The 25,579-nt window shown below is 40.5% G+C and overlaps 1 protein-coding gene across 4 annotated transcripts in view; it reads left to right on the forward strand.

Annotated features, from left to right (window-relative positions):
• Positions 1 to 25,579, forward strand: part of MME (membrane metalloendopeptidase) — a 101,991-nt gene that overhangs the window by 23,008 nt on the left and 53,404 nt on the right. For all 4 annotated transcript variants that reach the window (XM_032852554.1, XM_032852557.1, XM_032852556.1 and 1 more), the window contains exons 4-8: positions 10,788 to 10,949; positions 11,899 to 11,979; positions 12,066 to 12,161; positions 12,280 to 12,398; positions 14,100 to 14,165. In XM_032852554.1, the coding sequence (XP_032708445.1) occupies positions 10,788 to 10,949; positions 11,899 to 11,979; positions 12,066 to 12,161; positions 12,280 to 12,398; positions 14,100 to 14,165 (524 nt within the window). The remainder of the gene's footprint in view (positions 1 to 10,787; positions 10,950 to 11,898; positions 11,980 to 12,065; positions 12,162 to 12,279; positions 12,399 to 14,099; positions 14,166 to 25,579) is intronic.

Below are 25,579 nucleotides of genomic sequence, written 5' to 3' on the forward strand. Positions count from 1 at the left end.
AAGAAAATCTGCAAGCTCTGAGGGCGGGGATTACACCTGCTTATTCACCGTGGTGTATTTAGTTCTGAATAGTGTTCGATATATAGGGGGACTCAAAAATATTTGTCAAGATGAAATGAAGAGTTTCCGAGTCTTTTCGTGCTCCACGAGGAGAAATTTTTTTTTTTGAGAAGGCAAATGATTGAGCATTATCCTCTGTGTCTTCTATAATATAAAAGGACTATTTTTTTCATTAAAAAACAGATGTGGAGTCAAACACAACCTGATGTCACCTGAGCGCTGTTTGTTACATGTACTGAATTGAATAGTGCTTACTAGAGAAGAGCTTTCGTAACCGATTTTGACTTCAGTATTCTTTTTTTTTTTTTTTTAATTTTATTTATTTGGCAGAGAAGGACACAGCCAGAGAAGGAACACAAGCAGGGGGAGTGGGAGAGGGAGAAACAGGCTTCCCACTGAGCAGGGAGACTGATGCAGGACTCGATCCCAGGATCATGACCTGAGCTGAAGGCAGATGCTTACTTAATAACTGAGCCAGTCAGGCACCCCTGACTTCATTATTCTAAAAGTACTGATGACCCAGCTTATCCTGCTGCTGCGATTTTTTGCACCACCGTCTAATCAAATTTGGTGGCAAAGGAAGAATGTTTTGAGTTGTTCTTAGTAATTACCTATTAGTGAAGTTGCTCTGATCATTCTTGTTCAATAACATGACCTGAAATAGCTTACATGGGAGAAACCTGGGTGTGTAAACTCCCTGCTTCTTCTTCGGACAAACCTGCCAATGTCCAGGGAGCTATCTGCCTGACGGGAGTTACTGAGGGAACAGTTTAGCCTTTCTCATCACCTTCAATATCTTTCTTCAAAAAGGAGCATTTTTATTCATTAGCATTATAATCAACATGCAGCCCTGATAACTTATTTTAAGTGATATATTGTATTTAAATTGCAGTAGAATCGCTAATAGCTTTTTGCTAGCAAAGAATCTTTTAGGATTCAAAATGCAAATTGGACCTGGAAAAGAAAAATTATTTTTAGACATATGGCACTTTAACTTAACTGTAACACAGTTTCAGGGCTTTCTGTTATTAACAGAATATGTTTTGGGTTGTGAATTTTGGAGGAATCCCTATTGGCAAATTATTGACTGTCATCTCTTGGCTGTGAGCCATTCATTGAAATGGGCTATAAGATAAGGCTGAAGAATTTCACTAATTTGAGGAGAGCCAAAAAAGGATTATTATTGTGGGTCCATTAGACTTGAGATTTCTGTGATTATCTCAACAAATTCTAAAATTCAGGGCCAAATGAGGTGAAAAGAATTCATGTAGCTATACTCATGCAATTAAAGCCTTAATTGGTCATCAGACCCCACCCCCCAAAACTGGTTGCCATATAATTTAATTTGGCTTCTCTTCAGCTCTCTGTGTAGCTTCTGAAATTTCTTTAATGTTATTTGGGCATGGAAGAATGATACTGTATTAAAAACGTCAGCTTAAGTTTAAACCTATGCTCTATCTAAAGTCGTATTGGTGATCTTGAACACGTAACCGCTCTGTGCCTAGATTTCCTTGAAATAGGGATAATACCTCTTACTGTGCAGAGCAATTAATAAGGAAAAACAATTTAAAACCAGAGAGACAATTTAACATCACAGAAGAACTCAGACTCTGTCCACCACTGCTTGAGGTCAAAACCTTGGTTTTGTTGCTCAACAACAGTCCTCAATTTCTACAGCTCTAAAATGGGAACAAAATTAGAGTTACCATGTACAGTTTAAGGAAAACAAATTTTAAGGATTTTAGAAAAGTGCCTCCAGAGCAGTAAGTGCTTGGTGCCTAACACATGTCAAGCATTGACTATTATTAGTAATAGTAATAGTAGTATTACCTGAGCATCTTTGGCTGAACCCAAAAGAAGATCCTATATTTTACACTCTATATATGAATCCGATAGTGAGGTTGTCCCTGTAAATCTGATACAGACGGATTTCAGGTTAACCGTGTAGAAGTGTGCACATGCACACATGTGTGTTTTGTCTATATATTTAAGGTAAATCAGTCACATGCATACATAAAATAGTTATAAACTAATTATTCCTCAAGCTAAAACACAAAATAATAGGTCTCCTTTCTTTTCTTTTCTTTTTTTTAAATAATCTCTCTACCCAACATGGGGCTTGAACTCACAACCCCGAGATCAAGAGTTGTATGCTCTATCAACTGAACCAACCATGTGCCCCAGTTGGTCTCCTTTCTTGAGAGTTGCAGCTCTCAGTAAATTCACTGTGATTCCCTCTACCTGTAAAAATCCACAGACAGTTTCTGAACAAATGTATAGTGAGGGCTTTTCTTCGTGCTGACCATTTAGACTGGTGTTAAGACTTGACCTTGGCTTAGCTGGAACTCAGCTAGTGGTTGATAGGGAGTGGTTGATTAAATGATAAACTAGCAGTCTAGATTACATTCAGCATGAGGTACTCACCCACCCCACCCCCAACCTTTCTTTAACCAAGGTATCACAAAAGCAATTTGGGGACAAGGATTTCATTTAAAAGTGAGGAGTGGACCGTGGAAGAATCTAGAATGTTTGTAATGAAAACCATTTGGTTTTTATTAGTGTTACTCTTTGTGCTTGCTAATTTTCAGTCATTTTCCCTTCAGGAATGGTCCCCTAGATTCTAGTTTCCACATTACTGCCTTTTGAATGGAGTCCTTTGTGACCCGTTGTGATTACATTGCATTTTCCTTGTGTTCTTTCAAAACGTTCTGACTTTGCCTTAATTTTGGCTGGGGGATGGTGGGAGGAGGGTAGCAGCAGGGGAATGAGGTCAGCAATACTTTCAGCATGTTGTCAAAAGAGATTTTTAACTTGTCAAATTTGCCTAGTAAGTAATATCAGTCTATTAATAAAGCAAACATTTAGGACAGAAGGTTGGGTCAGAAATGGGTGTCCTAAGGTCTTTATAAGAGCATTTGTTCCTGGGTACCCCAACATTTCTCTGACCTCTTCTGGACACTTCCAGGACAGTTATAAGCCAGGCTGATTATAGTCATTTTAAGGTAATGAAATGAAAATGTTAATGTGGTTGGAGTCAAAAAGCCAAGAGTTTGGGCTGATTTGGAGAGAACAAGCTGAAAACAGTTTTGTTCATGTACCATTTCCTAAACCTTAGCCCCACGCAGAGTAAGAGGGTCATGAAAGAAATCTTTTTGTAGAATCAGATGTGTGTCACTTACGTTGTAAATAGATGCCTAACCTATTTAAAATGTTTGCCCCTAAAATATAACTTTAATAATTGAGGATGAAGTTCATTGAATCCATTCCCACTTAATATTGTTGCCTGTTTTGTACATTTCCTGGATACTTCAAAAGCCTCAAAGAAAAAATAGAAGTATAGTTGGTCCTAATTTTTTGCAAATTCCCTGTTTGCTAACTCACCTACTGGCTAAAACTTATTTGTAACCCAGAATCAATACTTGTGGTGTTTTTGAGGTCATTTGCAGACCTGAGCAGGTTGGTGAAAGATGTGAGTCATCCTCCACGTGTGTCCCCAACAAGGACTGTAAGCAAGGGTCCTTCTCTCAGTCTATGTAGTGCCGTATTTTTCGTATTTGTTGTGCTTTTTGTTGGTAATTTCCTGGCTTAAAATGGCTCCCAGACATAGTGGTGAAGGACTGTTAGTGTTTCCAAGCACCAGAAAGATGTGTTATGCCTTACAAGGAAAAAAACCTGTGTTAGATAAGCTTTGGTCCATCATGAGTTACAGCGTTATTGGCTGTGAGTTCAGTATTAATGAGCCAATGATATATATTAAATAACATGTCTTTCAACTATATAAAAACACACATAAAATAAGATTATGTATTGATCAGTTGATGAAAATGCTGTATTATCCAAGGCTCTTAAGAACCTAACCCTGTATTCCCCAAGGGTCAATGACTCTGTACTTGCTAATTCAGTGTTGGTTGTGACTTTACACCAAACTGCATTAAATAAAAAGAATTGATCATATTCATAATTCCCACGAATTCATTCTCATGGAAAAGCATCTGTGATCTATTAAGTAGGAACCAACATTAAATATGGTTAAGTCCATAATAAAGTTTCATAGCACAAAGCTATGTTATCTAGTTTATTATTTGCTACTTGTGACAATTGTACTTATTTTAGATTTCCTTTCTTTTACTGACAGTTTCCCCAGGAGCACCTGACACATGCAGAAATTTCCTTAAAACACACACACATTAAAAAGGAAAATAAAATAAAATAAAACACATACACAGGACCAGAAAACTAGCCTTTAGGGTATGTATGTGTATAAACATTGAAATATTTCTTGTGCATAGTGCCAAAAATCCTGTTTTCAGTTAGCAAACTATTGATGTTATTGGAAAGCAGGGTCTTGGGCACTGGGCAGCTCAGTCAGTTAAATGTCTGCCTTCTGCTCAGGTCATGTTCCCAGGGCCTGCTTCTCCATTTCCTTCTGTCCCTTCCTGCCCCCACCCCTCCATGTGTGCATGGGCATGTTCTCTCTCTCGCTCTTAAATAAATAAATAAATAAATAAATAAAAATAAAATCTTTAAATAAAAAAAAGCAGGGTATATAGGTAGGGAAGGGGGACCGTATGGCATGGAAGCCACTGGCATCCAAAGGCAGACCAAGGATCTCCTCTTCTTGAGGTAACAGGTAGAGATCCAGTGTAACTGGTGTTTCATCATTTCTAATCATGTCTGGCCACTGGTGGAGTGGTTGTGCCCAGGTCTGTCATCTGAGAGGCCCAGGAGCGTCCTGAGATAAGTGAGAACTCATCGTAGAGGAATAAAGTCAAACTCAGCAAAAACGTCCCTTGAACAAAGCCTTGTCCATCAGCGAAGAGAAATAGTTCTGAATGGAGTACAGGATTTGCTAGTATAGTCTCCTCTAAGCCAGGCCTATCGGTCCTTGTGGTTCTTGGGAGAGGGCGGCATGGAGATAAAATGTAAGTCAGCTATTTACCTGGAGGCACCAGGAGTCTCTTTGGGACTCCTCCAGGACAATGACAGATGGAGGGCAGTTTCACAGAGCCCCTACACCTTGAGCTCGGTCATGGATGGGGTCTGGGGTGAAAGATTGTGCAGGGCAAAGGCAATAGGATAGAGTGGAGGCCTGGAGGGTAGGAGCAGTGGGCTTGTACACAGGAGACTCATGTGTGGCTTCCTGCACTACTGGGCCAGGGATTTATAAGGGACTGAAGTGCACTTAGAATAGGTTGTCATGATGGGAGCCCATTCACACAGACTAGAAAAGCAAGAAGAGATATGCCTGGTTCATCCAAGTATGAGACCATCTTTACTTTCAGATGTTGGATTGGATACTGGATTGGATATTGAATCCAGTATTGGATCTTGGATTCTCTTGTCCTCATTTTCCATATGTCTCTGTTCTCTAATCTGATGATTTTCCCCTGGCTGCTTATTAGAACTACTCGGAAGCCTTTAAAAAAATGCCTAGACCACCCAGAAGATTCTGATTTAATTGATCGGGGTGAATCCTGGGCATTTGGATGCTGGTGATTCACGTGATTAGCCAGGGTTGAAAAGAACTGCTCTGAAACTTACATCTCCGAGAATTTTCACTCTCCAGAGCCCAGTGGATTATATCCAAAGATAAGTAAGGCAGGAATCCTGCAATATGCCCACTTCAAGAAGATGTACAAATGGGCTCCACACCACTCACCTGTCTGCTTGCCCTGCTGTGAAGAATTCATCTGTTGTTATTACTGTTGTTGTTGTTTTTTTTAACCTCTTCCTTCTTCCTGGGTACTACAGACCCTCCCAGTCCTGATGCTTTCTCCTACCTTAGACCCAGGGCTAGGTGCTGGTGATAAGGCTGACATTAGGGAAAGAGGGAAGCCATGCTTACTGAGTGTCAGGGAGGGGAGGAAGTAGAGGGCAAGAGGGAAATAAAGGGCAACTGAGAAAGAGTGGAAAAGAAGAAAGGGAGAGAATGCAAATCACTGCTTCTCACACAGCCCCATCTGGTCTACCCAAAATATGGAGGGAAGTAGGTGGGGCACTCAGAGCCATGGGAGCCTAAGTGCAAGGCCTGGTGCTCCATCATTTACTGGCTTCTTGACCTTGGGGAAATTACTTAATCTTGTACAACTGAAAAGTGGTGAAGCTCTGGGAGTCAGAATAGGTCTGCCTGATTTAAGGACCCCAAACATTTTCCCAGCTTGTACAGCATCTTCTAATCCATACCCACACAATGGACGCTTGGTAATGAATACAGTAATTAATAACTTCCCAGATGGTAGTTGAGCTGGTTTTAAAAATTCTATAGTCAAGGAAGTTGGGAGAATGTAACAAGAAGATTAGTTAGGAAAAAAATAATGGTGTGTCATATTATCAGCCTAGAACATTTGGAATTGTCATTCATAAGAAATAAGCTCATTATTAATAGAAGATTACTTCTCCTGTCTTTATGTGACTATTTTCTTAAATTAAAAATGTTTTTTTTTCTTATTGCAAAAGCAATGCATGTTCATCTAATACAAATTGGAAAATAAAGATAAGCAACTAAGACAAAATTAAACACACGCATAATCTGCCAACCCAGATATAACTGCTGCAAATGTCTTTTAGACTTTTCTGTGCTTTTATACAGACATCTGGTCAGCACCATTCCGTGTCCATACACTTGCCTTTACTACATCATTTTCTATGTCTGATGAGGAAGGTGAATAATTTTATTTGTTTTTAAACCCCATTTGTTTACTCAGAAGTCAGAAACACACAGATAAGGAAACATCTGAAGAGCCCAGGTGTGGCTCTGGGGAGAGGCTGAGTAATTCAAAACAAAGTGCAAAATCTAGAAACAATTACAACCAGTTTGACAGTTGTGTGTCTGTTTCCTACAGCCCTTCTACCCACAGGTCTGCCACTGACTTCAAAGAAAAGTCAGCCCAGAGGAGGTCCGGAGGATACGGTGCAAACTGAGAATCAAACCCACGATAAGAGATTAAAGGAAGCTTGATCAAAGCCCCGGCATAAAAGTGCTAGCCCATGACTCGCCTTGGCCCACGGCCCCCAAATATTCCCCAGAACAGAGAGCGCTCTTTGAAGTGATTGGAAGCGCCCATGCCCAGATGAGCTCTCTGGTCAAAGGGAGATTTAAAAAGTGCCACAGGAAGGACTTGGCATAGTTGCCCCTTCCTACCTCTGGCCTGCACCAGCCCTCACAAATTGTCAGAACACTGCTTCTTTGGTTTGTTTTCCAGATATGAGTCGTTTCACTGGGTGTCAAGGACGAATTCCCCCTAAGCGGGGAAGGAGCACTTGTTTCCCTTGTGGGAGACAGGAGACGTGTAGAGGCTTTTCACAGGGCAGCGGGTCAGGCTCAGGAGCCCAGGGCAGCCCCACGGCTCCTCCTATTAAACACCTTGAAGGTGTTTAAAAGAGTGTGAGGTATTTCCAAACAGGCAGGAAGACTTGCTTGTTACTGTCCGTGTTCATTCGGCTTGCTCATTACCCGTTCACGGCTCTTCTGCCCTCCCAGTTCGTTGCTCCTGGAGGTGTTAGGACATAAACCAGCCATTTCCCCGGCCTGGAAGACGTGGAAGTGCTCGCAAAATGGCAGTTGCCTCTCCAACATTCAGTTTAAATATTTAAAAGTATTTTAAAAGATAAAATTGCTAAAAATGTATGCTTAGAACACCCCTGGTTAACACTTCTTTCAGGCTCCAGTTTTCTGTTTTTTTCACTTTTTAACAGGATAATTCGCCCAGTGTTTAGGGCCTTTATTTTCACTTCACCTGTTGTCATCTCTTCATTTCCTTCAACGTTTAAGGGAATTACTTTTTCTACCTTTTTAATGTCAATTTTCTGATCTCTACCTGACGTTTCAGGTTAGAGTGTTTTTTACCGACAGATCTTGACTGAATGGGACCTGAGGCTCTGTGAGAGACCTGCAAAGCACTTTCCCTTCTTTCCCAGAACCACACAGTCTAGGGGAGGGGATCGTGGTTTTTCTGACAACAAAAATGAATACTATGGCAGCTGATACGGATTTTGTAAGGACAGTCCTTGGTGAAGAAGGACAGTTTGAACTGAGCCTTGAAAACACCTCAAATCTCTAAACATGAAAAAATTTAAAAGGATGTTTTAATAGGGGTGGAAGCACCACAGTCAAAGTTACAAAAGCAGAAGACTGTAAGGTGTTCACAGCAGAAACCAAACAGGGTCATTTAATTGGGGCAGGTGGCGCATGTGAGGAAGTGGGGAGAGAGAATCCTCACTGGACGGGTCAGAGTGAGAATATGCTGTGGGATCTGGATTTTTTTCTTTTTTAAAATTTCTCTGAGTCATTTATTCCATCTGTGATTTTACTTGTTTTCTTTTTATTCGTGTGTAATTAACATACAGTGTTACATTAGTTTCAGGTGTGGATTTTATTATATATTTGTATATATTTATATGTTTCTCTGGATTTTATTATAAATGCGGACAGGACATATTGAAAACCTTGGAGTGGAAATGGCATGCGAAAATCTTATGGCAATAATCGGACTGGCACACGGGATGGATTGGAGTGGGGAGAGGCCTGAGGCCGTAACTTGGTTGAAAGGGCCTCAGTAGAGCCTAAGAGAAGGAGGGCCCGAAACAGAGCAGAAACAGTGGACATTGCAAGGATGGGGTGGACTGGAGGCCATGAGATAAGAACTGGTCTGACCCGCAGGGGCAGGAGAGGAGGTGTGTAGGAGGAGCGAGTGGGGCTCACAATGACTCAGTAGGGTGGTCACACACAACCATTTGTGCACGTCTTTTATGAGGTGCCAGGTGATGGGAATACAAAGAGGCTAAGTTCATCAACTTGGTCAGGAAGACGGAGTCGGTGTCCACAGTGAGAAACCTCATCTGAGCATTCAGGACTGAGTGAGGCCATGAGCTCTCAGGAGTCCTGAGAGAGAAATAATCCCTCAAGTGTGGAGTCATGGGAACTCCAAGGAAAAGATGAGACATACGCTGAACCCTGAATAGTGGGTAGTGTTTGGGAAGAAAGGGAAGAGAAGTTAGAGGTGGCCAGTGTGGGAGAAACAACAGCACCAGGTGGAGAAACACAGGAGTGTTTTTGGCACACGGAGCAAGCCTGTCTGGCTAGAGCAGAGAGTTTGTGTGAAAACACAGAGAGGGGGAGGAAAAGAGAGAAGGCGGAGAGAGAATTTTGATGAGTCTCCGAAAGATTTAGAGGTCAACTTAAAAAAGAGTTTCGTAATTTAACCTGGACAGTGTCAAGCCACTGACATTTTCCAGTGAGAGAGTGACTAGCGAAAGTGTATTTGGGGAAGTTTCATCTGTGAAGGACATGGGGAATATATCCAAGGAGGGACAGGGTACTAGCACCATGAGTAGTTGGGGGACTTCGAGTGAAAATAGAAACTGATCATGGCAAGAGTACAGAAAAGAAGCAAAGGGGTTACCAAGAAGCCTAAAGGGCTGGGGGAAATAACAGAGTTTTACACAAGGCTCCAGCCTGGGAGGCCGCGATGGGGGTCGTGTCATAGAGCAGAGCGCAGGAGTCCAGGAGAGGACTGGTCTGGAGATGACCCAGGGCTTGGCGTCAGAGACATGGAGCCCAAGGGGGCCGCCAAGCAAACACACCCAGAAGGTGGTGAGAACGGGAGGGGGGTGGGCTTGACGTTCAGCTGGAAGATAAACTGAACCATTCCCAGTTGGAAAGAATCCGCACACCTCAGCGATTGTTGGAGGTTTTTAATTAATTAATTAATTTCTTCAGAAAGCGCAGTATTTTCAAAAGCTCCTTGGAGAACTTAACACTCTCTCGATACTACTGTGTTCTCAATTGCTCTTTTGTTTTCACCGTAGAACAGTTCAACTTGTAGGAGAAGGAACATGGGGAGGACCGTGGGAAGGTTTTCTCACTATTCAGGTGTTAGAAACTGTGGGCGTTGTACATAATACCCTCCTCAAGCCGTAATTTGTATTTTATACATCCTTCTAACTGGGGCACCGAGCACAGTCAGTGTTTTGCACACTGTTGATACTCGCTGTTGGCTCATTTGCATTTTCATCGAGGTTCTCCAAGATGAAAGAGTGGACATAAGAAAAGCTAACAAGCTTAGTTAAAAACCAATTTTATAATGACAGACTCTACATAAACAAATGCAAATCAGATGTCAAATTTGAATTGCAAAAATTTTGTAAGCAAGGTCCAAGAAGTAATAACAGCAGATTTACATCCTCACTGAAATGATGAAATCCATGAGCAGTCCCACATGGGCACCTGACTCCTGCTGTTGGAGTTGTGCATTCGAGCCCCACGTGGGGTGTTGGTATTACTTAAAAACAAAAAACAGTCCCACATCCCTTGGAGTTTCAGAGACATAGCAACCTGAGGAGTAGAGACAAGAGCTTCAGTTATTAGAGTGAAGAACTACCTTGTGTCAGCCCCAGGCTTGGGTTGGCTAAGGCAGACTGGTATTCTTTTTTTCATCTGAGATAGGAACTAGCAAGAACCTCAGTTATTTGGAGGTGGGGGTGAGATGTAGGATGGGAGGACTGAGACCTCTCAGAAAGAAACCCAAGCAACTATATTAAAGGAAAAGAGGACTCTACATAGATAGTCACCATTCCTCTTCAAGTGATAGTTACGTTAAGTAGGAAAAAGGATCATCAGTCCAGTTGACTTGACGATGAAGGAGAAACAACAGGGCTCTTATTCCCCCTTCCAAAACACTTAAGAAATACACCCTTCATTTTATCTCATTCTTTCTCTGGTCTTCCAGCCGCTCGACTGATTCAGAACATGGATGCCACTGCTGAGCCTTGTACAGACTTTTTTAAATATGCCTGTGGAGGCTGGTTGAAACGCAACGTCATTCCTGAGACCAGCTCCCGTTACAGTAACTTTGACATTTTAAGAGATGAACTAGAAGTCGTTTTGAAAGGTTAGTGGAGTTTGTGTCTATGCATCAAAGATTTCTCTCTTAATATATCCATATTTTAAAGCTACGGCTCTTAGCCATTACAGAGAATGTCACAGAAGATTAAAGTCGATAATCCCTCCAAGTTCTGTGGCTCACCACTAAGTCACTCTGAGCGTGGTAACAGTGAAATGGATATGTTGGCAGCTCCACATTCCTGCTTTCATGTGTGGGTACGCGTACACGTACGATATAACTCTGTCATCCCTAGAGATGGTATCTTACGCCATTTCACATTTTAAGAAGTAGATTGCCACTAAACGCCATCTCCATTGTTTTTCCATGATGGCCCTGGCTGAAGTCAATATTGAGTCATTACTGTGTTTGCATCCCAGAGTAGGTATATTTATTCTAACCCAGCTAAGACCTTCTCCCCAGTAAGCTGAGGAAGTCTCATCTGGTCTTCTGCTCTCCTCCTTCTCCTGTTCCCCTCTTCTAGAAGTTACTCTGTAGAAACACAATTCTTGCTATTTTCAAACATCCAAACAAGTAGAGTAATTCAGTCAGTTTATTTGGAGCATGAACAGTACAATCACACAAAGATAATTATTTCCAGCCATCAGGAAGACTATTGTATTAAATTCCACATTCCTCTGCATTATTATTTCTTTTTAATCTCAATTTCAAAAAAAGTAACTTATGTATGGCAGAGCAGTACACATCACTGTTCACAAAAAAAGATAATCTTGTCAAAAAGACTTTCATCTAACTTGGCTAATGAAATCAACTCCCAGTTCTGCACTAGGAATAATGATCTGGTAAGGGGTTTAGCTTTTCCTATAGGGTTTAGAATGGGGAAGGAGGGAACATACACAAAAGCAAGCTTCTTTCCTGTACCTTTGCACTGCAAATGTTAATTACAGCTGCAAATGAGCAATTATATTAATGTGGTTTATTAAATGCTCTATTTCAGATGTTCTTCAGGAACCCAAAACTGAAGATATAGTAGCAGTACAGAAAGCAAAAACATTGTACAGATCTTGTATAAATGAATGTAAGTGCTCTCCATTTTATCACCTTAACAGTGTGCCCTAAAATGCAAAGATTTCATAATGAATTTATTTTCATTGTTTTCAAAAGCTGCCATTGATAGTAGAGGTGGAAAACCTCTACTCAGTCTGTTACCAGATATATATGATTGGCCAGTAGCAACAGAAAACTGGGAGCAAACATATGGTAAGGCAATTTTCCTTCTTTTAAAAAAAAAATAATTTCCATGTCAAATCTGTGTTATTATAGTATCATATTAATGCACTAAAGCTTCTAAAATATACTTCACCTTTCATTGCTTTAGGTACTTCTTGGACAGCTGAGAAAGCTATTGCACAACTAAATTCTAAATATGGGAAAAAAGTCATTCTTAATTTTTTTGTTGGCACTGATGATAAGAACTCTGTGAACCATATAATTCATGTAAGTTTGTGTGGCAGACAGCCAAAGTTATCTCTAAATTGTAACAAAACATCTACATACATTGTTACTGATATTTAGGAATAATGACTATTCTCATTTGATCTGCATGAACGAGATAGTAATAAATTCGTGCCCTGTCCCCAGTACCTGGATTCCCAATTTTGAAAGTATTTTCTCAGTGCTGTGTTTCAGACATTCATCTCTCCCTTCTGCTACTCTAGGTCTAGACACTGCTTTCTTCATAAAATAAAGAAATGAAAGGGGTCCTATTTAGAAAAAACATCCAATTTCTTTGTGTGTTCACGAAAGGAGCATAGTTTGGTTTACATAAGTAATGCAAGTCTAGAAACCAAAAATTTCTAATTGCTTCCAAAAAGAACATAGAAAAGGGTTTTTTAATACAATTTTAGTTGTTATTAAAGAGTATCTGAACTTTCTTTCAGTGAAGGTAAATAAAATATTCTTTTAAAGTGGATTTATTAATTTTTTTTTCTCATGTAAGCCATTCATTTACATTTACTTAAGGTACCACCCAAGATGAAATTAATGCTTAATGAGCATGTTTGGAATGGACTGAAACATTTACAGAACTTTTATTTGGTTTCCTTTAAAAGAAAGTACCCCAAAAGTTGCAAGTATGAAAAGATTCATATTTATGTCACTATTGCATAAATCTTTATGACCATTTTTATCAAAATCATAAAAGGGATTGAACCCAACTCTCTTCTACAGTGGACCCCTTTCTCCTTCCAGAATTCACTCCTTTGACTCTTAAATGCCAACATCCCCCAAGATCACCATGAAGAGATTCCCTAGGGGGAGTTTGGAGTTTGGAAAAGGGGCTGAGCTCTCTATGTGGAAAGAACCTGCTAGTTCTTTCCATACCAATCCTCTGGGTTCTGTTTCTTTCGTATTGTCCTGGGCTCTTTCAGCTGCTGTCTTCCTCACTATAGTCCATCTATGCTCTCACTTGTCCCGCTGTCCTCTAACCATGTAGTGCGTTGGAAGCAATCCCACAGAACTGCAAGTGTGTTCCAGTGGCTCTTACTGGAAGACAGTGGACCAGGCACACCAGAGCCGAGCCTTGTTTTCTCTTTCACACACAGAGCTGCCCGGATTTGAGCAGAGCAGGAGAGAACTGAGGAGGAGTCTCCTCTATCCTCCTAGGGTGGGGAGTGTCAAAAAAAAGAAATCTCTGGCAAGATTTCCCCAGCCAAACCGTTCTAGGGTTGCTCTAGAGGTTTCCACTTTTCGATTTTTTTCCATCCCCATTAAGGGTGAGAGTAGAAGAGAATGTCCCCCAGGAGAGCATAGTAGGATCTCAGGAAGCCAAATGTCCTGTAAATCTGTAATTTAGAAATTGCAAGTCCTAAATTGTAACATTTTTTTTGTCCACCTGCCCCATCCATTTTGCATTAAAAAAAAAAATCCTTCCCAGTGTATTTTCATTCAAGTTTTCTTTGGTTTTCCTCAGATACCTGCAGCATAATCTTCCAGATGACCTAACTGCCCATCAGAGTAACACTTCCAGGTGGTGTGGAAACCATTGCCTAATATGTAGTCACTCATTGTCTGATTATTACCCCTATAAAGAGCAAGAACACTAGGATCTTGTTCATACATAGATAGACATGCTTATGTTGTCCCAACTGTCCGACATCAACTGAATGGCTTATTTTCTTCCTTGTCTATTTTTTATAGATTGACCAGCCTCGACTTGGCCTCCCCTCCAGAGACTACTATGAGTGCACTGGGATATATGAAGAGGTAAACAAACAAACACAGAAAACTACAGAAACAATTGGTGTAAACTTACAAATAATACAAAGACTTAAGGCCAGATGGGAGCGTCACCCTCTGTGTTCCTCACTCCGAACAGACAATATTACACACAATAGTGAGCTTCCTTTGACTGAATGAATATTCTCAGCAGACTGAATGAACGTCTCTTGAGAAATAAGGAAACTTACAATTCCAGATTTGTGTCTGGATTCTTGCTATTGAAGTCAGATGACCCATTTTGAAAAGTGAATTTTAAGTGTTTCATTTCCTCTGTAAATTGAGTTGTTTGAGAACTGAGCAGATGAATCATGATCTAGGGCGGTACCAAGCCAGGATCGGGGAGTGGTCCGCGGTGAGACACATTTTGCAACCCAGTACCCGTTCACATCTCTTGGATGGGATTTTTAGGGAACTGCTTATATCGGTCACTTTGGGTTCAGACAAACCTTTACAGCTTTCTGACTCTAATGCTGGTCAGTGAGTCAAGGGGCTTCCTACGCCACAGAAACCTGCTGGACACCTGGGGTGTTTCGTATTGTCTCCGAGCCTTGCTGTGCTCCCACTACACCCGTGTGCCTATGCTTACTGGTGTAAAAAACAACACAAGATACATTCAGCTGTGTGATGCATTATCAGATACTTGAGAAAGATCTTACTTCTCTTAATGTTTTCCTCGTGATTATTTTGTAACTCAGAAGTAAGGTAAGTCTGTATTTGATGATCCTGATAGGTTACAATGTATGGGTTATGTCTGAACTTACCCCTTAGCTAAAACGATTAGCTAAATATATTTATGCCAAAATTTAGTTTGCCTTATTATTAAGTTCAAATGGCAGGGACTAAATTCACTGTAAAGTATCTTCTTGAGTGGCTAACCAACACTGAAATGAAGAAGAAGGTGTATTATAAAAGGCCACAATTAGTAGCACAGACAGTCAAAGGGAGGTGGAGTGTTAGACTTTATGATAATCTAGTTACTGTGTGGGTTGCAGCTATTATAAGCTTGTTAAGCTACTTCCTATTCCAGAGTTGAGGGTGATTGAGACATTTTTGACTCATTATATTACATTGTCATCATCATCAACTGGGATTTTTTCATATTTAAGATTGTGCCCTAAAAACATTCAGATTTTTCCAGTCCTAAAAATATGTGTTTTTTGGTACTTTGTCTCTGATATCAGTGTGATAAAGTTTCCTACTTCCGCCCCCCGCAAAGAAACAAGCTCTCTTGAGATGAGGGGTGTCTTTGTGCATTTCATTTATTTTAAGATTTTATTTATTTATTTGACAGAGAGAGAGCACAAGCAGAAGGAGCAGCAGCGAGAGAGGGAGAAGCAGACTCCCTGCTGAGCAGGGAGCCTGATGTGGGGCTCCATCCCAGGACTCTGGGATCATTACTTGAGTCGAAGGCAGAGGCTTAACTGACTGAGCCACCCAGGTGCTCCTGTCTTTATGCATTTTAAATTCAGTGCTATCTCATCATCTAGAACAGGTCACACACTGGCCATCAGAGGTTTGAGTCTATATAGAGGCATTTTTATTTAACCTGAAGTTTTGTTGCATTTTTTTTCTTTTTAAAGATTTTATTTATTTATTTATTTATTTATTTATTTATTTATTTATTTATTTATTTATTTTGTCAGAGAGAGAGTGCAAAAGCAGGGGGAGCGGCTGGCAGAGGGAGAAGCAGGGTCCCTGCTGAGCAGGGAGCCAGATGTGGGGCTCGATCCCAGGACCCTGGCATCATGATCTGAGCTGAAGGCAGATGCTTAACCGGCTGAGCCACCCAGGCATCCCTCTTTGTGTTTTTAAATTTTGGATTAGTTGCCAATTTTTTTAACCTTGTAAGATTTTACTCGAGAATCCAGATTTCTTGATAAATTAGTCGGATTGGAAACCCTCGGCCTGCATTCCCATGTGGTAGCAGTTGGACAGGGCTGTTTGCTTCTTGCCACTGGGCATTTGTTCTCCAGATTTGAGGAGTCTTTATTTATATGACCACTAACTTGTATTGCCTTCCTGGTCCTTGTATGCCCTAGAGTTTGTAAGTTAGTTGGGTTCTGGTCAACCTACAGTAACAGAGACCTAAAAACAGTGAAGCTGCAACCAGAGAGAAGCTTATTTCTGTCTCCTATAGTACAGTAGGAGGCAGGCAGTCAGGTGAGGAAGGAAGCTCTGCTCCATGAGATGGCTGGGCCACAGCTTCCTTGACCATCTTATTGCTCGAACATCGATCTCTTCTCATGTTTGATAGTAGTCTACTTGTGCAGAGTTGGTTCACCAGTGCTATGCTCACATTTCATGCCACAGGAAAGAGAAGAGATTTCTCTTTGTGTAAGTGATGCAGAAGTTGCATGCATTCCATTGCTTAGCACACTGTCATGTGGCTACAACTAAGTGTCAAGGAGGCTGGGAAAGATAGTCTTCAGCTGGGAGGCCCTGTATGTGTCTCTTTAAAATTTGGTCGACGAGGAGCCAAGTTCTGTTACTAAAAGGAAGAAGGGGATCTTGGGCACCAAAGGCATTTAGCAGTCCTGCCACTGTTTGCATCTGCTGGGCTGGGAGATACTATAACTATAGTCAAACAACACATTGGTGATCAAACCTGGAATGAGTCATATATTTATAAAGTTCATGGGAGAGAAATCTGAGGCTCTGAGGTTTGCCCTAGAACACTCAGAAAAACAGTAGTAGAACCAGAGCTAGAACTTTGGTCCCTGTCTATCGCTCCTTCCATTACGTCATTCCAACTTTGTAAATAGTAATTTATGCTGGTAGGGTTCTTTAAATGAGCAAGTGATAGAGAAAACCCAGCAGCACTGGCATTTACAGCCTGGAAGTCATCGGTTCAAATTAGGTGCCCTTTGATGATCTGGATTAGGCTCATAAACACATAGCATGCTTGCTGCCTTGTCCTGCTTCCATAAATAGGGCTATTGGTCACTGTGCCCATTCCTGCTAACCTCAGTCCCCGGAATACTTCTCAACTTGGTGTTCTAGCTCAAGCAACCAGTTGAGGGAAGTGGGCATATTAGGAAAAACTCTGTCATCCTGGAAATGAGTAATAACTAGAATATTTTTGGACCTCCCCTTTCTTTAAAATCTGATATTTTTAAATATCAGCCTGGGTAGTTCAGTGGGTTCAGTCTCTGCTTTGGCTCAGGTCATGATCTCAGGGTCCTGGGATTGAGCGCCGCCCTGTCGGTGGGGGTGGGGGGGGTGTCTCTGATCAGCAGGGAGCCTGCCCCCCCCACACCTGCCTCTCTGCCTACTTGTGATCTCTCTCTCTCTCTCTCTCTCTGTCAAATAAATAAATAAAATCTTTTTTTTTTTTTTTTAAATCTGATATTTGGGGAAGAGGGTTGCAGGGAGAGGAGGGAGAGTATGTGTGGCCATGGGAGAAATTCCACTTTTTTCCTTACTGCCCCCATGATATTTGCTCCTGTCTCCCAGTCACTTCCACCCGTCATCCCTCACTTAGTTTCTGTTCTGCATCCCTAGCCAGCTATCAGGTAAAAGTTAATTCTAGTTTTCCCACTACCTTGCTATCTTTGGAAAAAAGTCAACCCCCTTAAAAACTTTTTCCTCAGGGCTGTATTGCTTCATGAAAAAAAAAAAAAAGGTGAAAAGGATAGGCTAACGAAATAAATTCTAGTGGAAAAGTCATAAAGCTGGAAGAAGTCTTAATATCATTGTATCAGTGTATCACTGGTCTGCATTGATTTTCTCCCTTACAGGCTTTTATGTATGCTGTTTCCCTTTGCCTGGAATATTCCATACACACCTACCGCTTGCTCAGCCCCCTTCCTTTCTCCTCACCTTTTAAATTGACATTTAAATTGTACTTACTCATGAAGGCCTTCCCTGAAACTTCGAAGTAGATGAAGATAACTTGATGTTCCTGTACTACATGGGTTTCTGGATACTTCTTTATTTAAAGTCATTTTTCCCCTGGGAAACTGTAAAAGTAATGAACAGTGGCATGTCTTGATTATTCTTTACTTTATTTCCAGTATCCAGGTCAGATTCTGACCCTTAAGAATTATCGAGTGACTACTAAATGAATCAGGGGATGAATCAGGGGATGAACAGTTGAAGTGGAAGATGGCAGGGAAGAGAGGAAAGAAAAGGAAGGCAGAAGCACCCAATCCTTCGAGGTCCTGCCTAGTTCTTCACCTTGATTTGGGGGCAGGTGTGAGCTCTAGAACATCAGTAGCTGAGGGACTGTATTTTCTAAGCATCTTACACACATCTCACAAACCGTGCATCTCTTTCCCTCAAGTTCTCCAGTTTTTACTCTCCAGTTCTTTCTCTGCTACATTCAGCTTGCCCGAGATGTGTTCACACACTCTGTAGGTCCCGTATTTTTGCATACCACGTCATTTTAGTGGCATAACTTTATTGGCAGTAATTTATTTTGGCAATTTATTTTATTGGCAATTATAATTTGAGGATTAACATGAAGTGACCAAACTTTTACCAAGAAAGGTGTTGCATTTTTGACTAGAGAAGCCTGGCTTCTTTGCCTGTGCCTCTAGCCAATGATTTTCAAACTCTACTGTGGCGTCTGGCTCTGCAGATACGCTTCAGGGGCTGGGGATGAGGGAGGGTCACACCCCCTCTGATCAAAAGGACCCTAGTCATAGATTTTTATCAAATCATTACCTAAGCCCATTTCCTTAGGTCCTCCTTGACCCCTCCTCTTTCAGGGATATCCAGATCCTTCAGGGTGTCTGCCTCCATATGAAGCCAAGCTTATTATGAACAATGGAAACAGTATGATTACTAAGAAAGCCCACCCATTCTGTCTCATAGAAGCATGGGTTTTTTTGATTTTTGGTTTTTGTTTTTTTTTTCATGTTTTTGGTGTTTTTTTGTTTGGTTGGTTTTGTCTTTTGTTTTTTTGTTAGTTGTTTTTGGTTTTGTTTTGTTTTTCTTGCTTTTGATACCCTCCAAATAGAATTTTTGTGTTGTGATAATTATGTGGCATTGAAAACAGTAAAATGCCTTGTCTTTTTATACAACTGAGTAATGAAAATAGATGATACATTTTTATTTTCAAGAACTATTTCTTACCTTCTTCCTCAAAGACAAAACCTATTTTTCTCTTGTTAAAAGACCTTCCTGCCTTTCAAACTTACTGTGTGCTTTTATTCTGACAGTTTTAAGTGTTATATTTTGAAAAATGCATATTGTATTTCTCTGGTTGTTTTAAACTTTTAAACACCTCTGTTCCTTTTCATTTTCTGTACTTTCCCTCTCGCTTAAAGAGGGAATGTGCTCTCAGGCAATAGAAACCAGAGATATATATTCTTTTATTTTTTACATGACAGGATCATATGTTTTCTTCCTTTCTTTCTTTCTTTCTTTTTTTTTTTTTTAGATTTATTTATTTATTTGAGAGAGAAAGAGCAAACAGAGGGGAGGAGCAAAAGGAAAGAGAAACTCAAGCAGAGTCAGCACTGAGCACAGAGCCTGACACAGGGTTCATTCTCATGACCTTGAGATCATGACCTGAGCCAAAACCAAGAGTCAGATGCTTAACTGAATGCACTACTCAGGGACCCCAGGATCCTATATTTTCTCAATAATTAAGGTTACTCATGCACAGACTTGAAGAGCTCAATGGGACATTAGAGGTTTTGGTCCAAACCCTTATCTTAGAAATGAGGAAACAGAGACCCAAAGAAGTACAATGACTTGCTTAAACTCACAGATTAAAAGACCCATGCATCAGTTAAGAACATTAATTGTAAGCAGTAGAAACCTACTGTGATTAACTTGAATGACACACTACTATGTCAAAGGACAGAAGTAATAAGATTTGAAACAGTTTGATCCCTTCCAAGGGTATAAATTTCATGCAAGGAAAACAACATGAAAGATACACACTACCTATAGAAAAATAATTACCCTCCACGGAATTTTTCAATGAAATCAGCCTTATATGAGAAAGCTCTTTTGTACATGGATTGATTCACTGGAAGGAATGATGGCCTGAATTTTCTTAAGTAATCACTCACCTTCAGAAGAGTCTCTGAACTCTGTATTTGGGGATAAATTGGAATTGTTTTCAAAGCTTCCCTTTCGTTCCCTCTTTAGATTATCAAGGCTAAGTGTTACCTTGTCCTCTTTTGTAAAGAAATCTGTAGGTGAGCAACCCTAAATATCGGAGTGTAACTGGGCTATAGATATGTTTATGCTCTGTGTTTGTCTGAGAAAGTAGAATCAGCCAGAGTAGCGGTTTCCTAACCTCTTTATGTGTGTCCATGGCAGGGCTCTGTGGGGCCACACCTTCATGTCTACATACTTCAAGATTATCCACCACAATTTATGTTACTTGCTTGTACATCAATAAGGTATTTATTTGAACAGAGCATTTCAGGGCTGAAAGAAAAGTGAGGGAACCCCTGGTCTAGTGGATGGGAGCCAGAGAAGGTGGATCAGGAAGATAGTGAGTGCTATGAGGCATGGCGGAGAAGAAGTTGTTCAGAGGCATGAAGAAATTGAACATTCTTAGAAAAACTGAGGGTTTATAAAGAATGGAGGTGTTTGAAGGTCAAGGATAGAGGACTTGGAACATGGCCAGGATGGCTGGAAGCCAAAAAGAGATGATCCAGGGTCTGTGTGTCTGATAAGAGAAAATGCAGAGCAGGAAAGAAAGAAGGAGCACAGGTTGAGGTTTGCAGACCTTTAGATGAGCGGGTACAAGCCAGAGAGGAGTTTGTTTGCCTGCTCATCCAAAACACACTGAGAGAAATTGTTCCAGCCTTGGGCTGAGAATCTGATGAGGGAAGTGCGGGAAGCTTACTTAATATACTTAAAATTTAACTTCATTTTTTAAATCAGTAGGTATTTATTGAGCTTCTACTATGTGACATAGTTTTCTAGGCAGGAGAGATGCTGAGGAAACAAGGCAGAAAAGGTCCTTGTTCACCTGGAACTCACCTTCTGATGAGAGGAAATAGAAAACAAAGAAGTAAATAAGGAAATAAGATGAATGCAGATAGTAGTGTGATAAAGGAAAGAGAACAAGTGATATGATATAAGGTCAATGACTAGGGATGGGGTGGGTTGATAATTTAGATGTACTTTGATTTGATTTTTAAAAAGATCACCGGCTGCTGCTTGGCTGACTTGATAACACAGATCCTACAAGGGAAACTGCTGATCTCATTTTGTCCCTTCTGGGCACCAGGTGACTAACAGTCAGGAGGTTTTACCTAGCCAAGGTGTCTGTATTTAACAAAACATAAAGGAGCTTTTATTTTTATTTTATTTTATTTTATTTCATTTCATTTCAAATATTTTATTTATTGATTTGACAGAGAAAGATACAGCAAGAGAGGGAACACAAACAGGGGGAGTGAGAGAGGGGGAAGCAGGCTTCCCAGCAATCAGGGAGCCCAATGGGGGACTTGATCCCACGACCCCGGATCATGACCTGAGCTGAAGGCAGACACTTAATGACTGAGCCACACAGGCACCCCTATTTTTTATTTTAATATAATTTATTAAATTATAAGTTCATACTCAGTAATTTTTCATAATGATTGTGTTTAGAAGAAAGCATTTTTGTTCTAAGTCACTGAGTTTTGGAGTGATTTCATTTTTCTGCAATAGCAAACTGGAACAGCAGTAGAAATGAGATGTTAAGCGAGTGCATGGAAAGGATTTCTAGCCCAGATCTGAGTGAGGGAAGATAAAAACTCCTGACTCCCACCAGCTCTGAGTCAGGGCACCCATCCTCTGAGAATGCCCACCACTTCATCATTTGCATAGGAAGCTGAGACTTTTAAACCTGAGCTTTTAAACTCGAGATTTGGTGAATATGACCAGACTCATTTTGGCTGTGTGGCATTGACAAGAGAATTTTTTGAGATGGATTAAATCTGGATTATGAAAGGAACTACATGCCTCTTCCCAAGAATGTGCAATAAACCTCAGAAGTTACACAATAAGGTTCTCCTCATGAATAATCTGATGAAAGCTCCTAAGATTCCCCGGGCTGGTCCATCACAGATCTTCTTGATCCTGTGTTTCTCCTGCTCAGATCAGGGGTTCTTTATGCATTCTGGTCCCCAGAAATGGCTGTGTGATTCTGGATCTCTGCCGTCCCTCTTTGGGGAGCAAGTCTCCACGTGCTGGCCGCTGCGTGCTCCCTGAAAATGATGCTTAAACAGGACAAAAAAAAAAATAGATCTTTTTGGTAGGAAACCTATCTTTCCTGCTTGATGTCCCCTGTGTGTTCCTTTAGGAAACTTTCTGTGTAACATTGTTAAAAATCCCCGGTCATCAGTGGCTAAGAAGAGCACAGTTCTGTGACTTTTCAGGCACCTTATGCTCCATATGTCTTCCCTAGAAAGGGGAAGGCAGAAAATTGGGAAGAGCAGGGTGTCCTGGAATAGGATCTTTAGAAGTGAAGCTCCTGGTCCTTAGGTGGTTATCATACCAAAGCACCCAAATATCAGCCAGTCGAACTGGAAAGCTTTCTGTTCATCCCTGGATCTTGCTGTTATTCATAAACAAAGATATTGAAGTTTAAAGGACAGGAGTCAAATATCATTGCTGTCTTTCTCTTTGGCAACCAACAAATACCAGCTTTTTTCCAAGCAGGAGAAGCCCAATTTCTGAACAGAGCCAATTTATAAATATCAGTGCTTGGTCGTGCAAAGCGAAGATAGTTCTACTTACAGTGACAGTCCATGGTCTTGGGTATTAGTAAATATCATCTCATTGATAGCATGTAATTTAAAAAGTCACAAAACTGATATTATGGATTTTCCCATAAAACCGTGTAAAACCAATGGTCATCTTTGAACATGCTGTTATAGGAATTGGGATTTACAATGTCTTAATTTTTGAAAGGGCCACCTAGGTATTTTGGTGGATTCTTTTTCACCCCAAGGATTCTCCATATGAAGGCTTCAACAAAAACTACCTTATGACTGTCAAGGTGGTTGACTTGGACCTTGTCCTAGTAACTAATTGCTCTCTCAGTGACAAAATAGAAAAATTGAATTTCAATTTTAAAAATATCCTAGCCAACCTACTATTCAGGTGTTAAAATGTATGTTGATTACTTTCTCCCCAAATCATGACAATTACTATCATTTGGCATATCTACAAAGTATCTCAAGGAAGAAAATAAGAACCTTAGGGTAGAGAATCATACCTTGTAAAAAGGATTTAACAGCAGGAGTAAGCCTGGGTTCTGACAGCTACGAGATAAATTTGGAAGCCAGGAAAGATAATCAAGATACTAAGACACATGTTTAAATCAGTTACATTGGAATAGTTGCCAGGTGATGGAGCTCATTAAAGAAAGTGGTGTGTTCCATGTAGCTGTGTTAAAGAGTCAAGTATCCCAGAAGATGCTGACACAGCCTGTGCTTCCAGTTTCCTGAGAAACTGGACCTGCTTGGCAGACGAGAAGCACCATCCGAAGTTCTTGTGCTTGCCTTTGCCAAGTTCCATAGTCTTGAAGTGTATCTGTAAAGATAAGATACTGGAGTAGAACCAGTTCACAGGGGCAATGGCATGCAGGAGAGCATTCTTGTTACTGCTTTCTTACCTCGTTAACAAAAATGCAGCCCACAGAAGAGAAAAACAAAAATCTCAGCAGACTGATATCGGAAAATTCAAATTACCGTTTCTTTCATGGTAGTAATTCCCTGCTGAATGCAGATGAATTCATATAATTTGAAATATAGTTAATTCCAAACACCGCATGCTTATAGTTTGGAATAGTTGGTCCCGGGAGATAAGAACTCAGATGGATTTGTTTACTTCCAAGTGAAACAAGAATTCTGATTACCTTTTAATAGGAAAAGAATGGACGTAGTGAGAATATGCATAAAAACATCCTTTTATCCCTGTGACCTTAGTAATTGGGTTTTAATACAGGCCCACAGCTGAAAACAGTCAGTTCAGTTGAGCAGCAGGTGGATATATAGAGATGCTGGCTGGATGTCCCAGCATTACAGGGTGTCTGAGAATAAGGAAACCCTCTCCCTGGGGAACTGTTTACTTAGCATTTACTGAAGGTCACTGAAGGTCATGGAATGCCAGTATCTAAACCTTACCTTAAGCTGTCTTCTTGGTTTTCAAATTGATAATACCTGTACGTCTTGCTTGATAAAATATTTATTTCCCTATAAGTTTTATGTTTGATCCTCTTGATAGTTGCTTTAAATTCAGATGGGCCTTTCATACTCACAGTGAATGTAAGTGTGCCCCTTTCACTGATAATCAGTGAGTAGGGGGTATAAACCCTCTTGAAACTATAAGGTGTTAAGGACTGTATAACCTTCCTTTGTATTGACCCCGGGAATGAGTATTAGAAGCATAGACGTGCCCGTTGATCCCACGCTTGTGTGGCATGACTTCCCCAGTTGGGTCATTAAGCTGGTGCTGGAAACTTGAATTTTGAGTACATTTTCACAAGGTGAGATCATAATTTATTTTAATTGCTGATGGATAATAATGGCCGAACAGCAACGATTGAGATTACGGAAGTGGTCTTCAATTTCCTGGTGTTGATGCCACTCTTAGTTTGAGTTAGTCACTTATACATTCTGTAAAAGGTTGATAATATAACTAGTTTATAGCTCACCTCACAAAGTTAAAATGCATGTGAAGATAAAATGGAAAGAATTTAGGTCCTTAGGAAAGAGCCAATATCCAAATCTAGAAATTTTACATTAACATATTAAGGTGAGCCAGCTCTAGTCTTAACTAAAACCCCCAGGTTTGTGGACCTCATGAGAACACAGTCTTATTTACAAACACACACACACACACACACACACACACACACACAAACAACAACAACAACAACAACCCAAGACACAAACAAAAACAACTGCTTGGCCAGAAGAGATATAAAGATGTCCTTCCTGTGTGTATGTGAGTTTGTGGGCTTCTCTTCGTGAACAGTTGAAAAAGCTAGATAAGATATATCTAAGCAGAGAAAACTTGGGAGATGGAATTCAGGAAAGGAATTTATTATTATTTAAGAAAAACTCCTAGGTTATTACTTATCAAGTGTTTTTGCAACTGTATTCTTAGTAAAGCAATTTTAAATAACGATTAAAAATTGAAAATGACAGAATTCCCCAACCAAATGGTTATGAATTACTTAGTACCTTCAAAGTGATATTTTTTTGTTCTGCTTTAATTCAGACACATGATGACTTTTTTTTAAACATTCTTTTTTAAAAATTTTATTTATTTATTTGACACAGAGAGAGAGAGAGAGAGAGAGATCACAAGTATGCAGAGAGGCAGGCAGAGAGAGAAGGAAGCAGGCTCCCCGCTGAGCAGAGAGCCCGATGTGGAGTTCAATCCTAGGGCTCTGACATCATAACCTGAGCCAAAGGCAGAGGATTAACACACTG

Source organism: Lontra canadensis, unplaced genomic scaffold (genome assembly GCF_010015895.1).
Source record: "Lontra canadensis isolate GAN:19392208 unplaced genomic scaffold, GSC_riverotter_1.0 scaffold6, whole genome shotgun sequence".
Lineage (NCBI taxonomy): Eukaryota > Metazoa > Chordata > Mammalia > Carnivora > Mustelidae > Lontra > Lontra canadensis.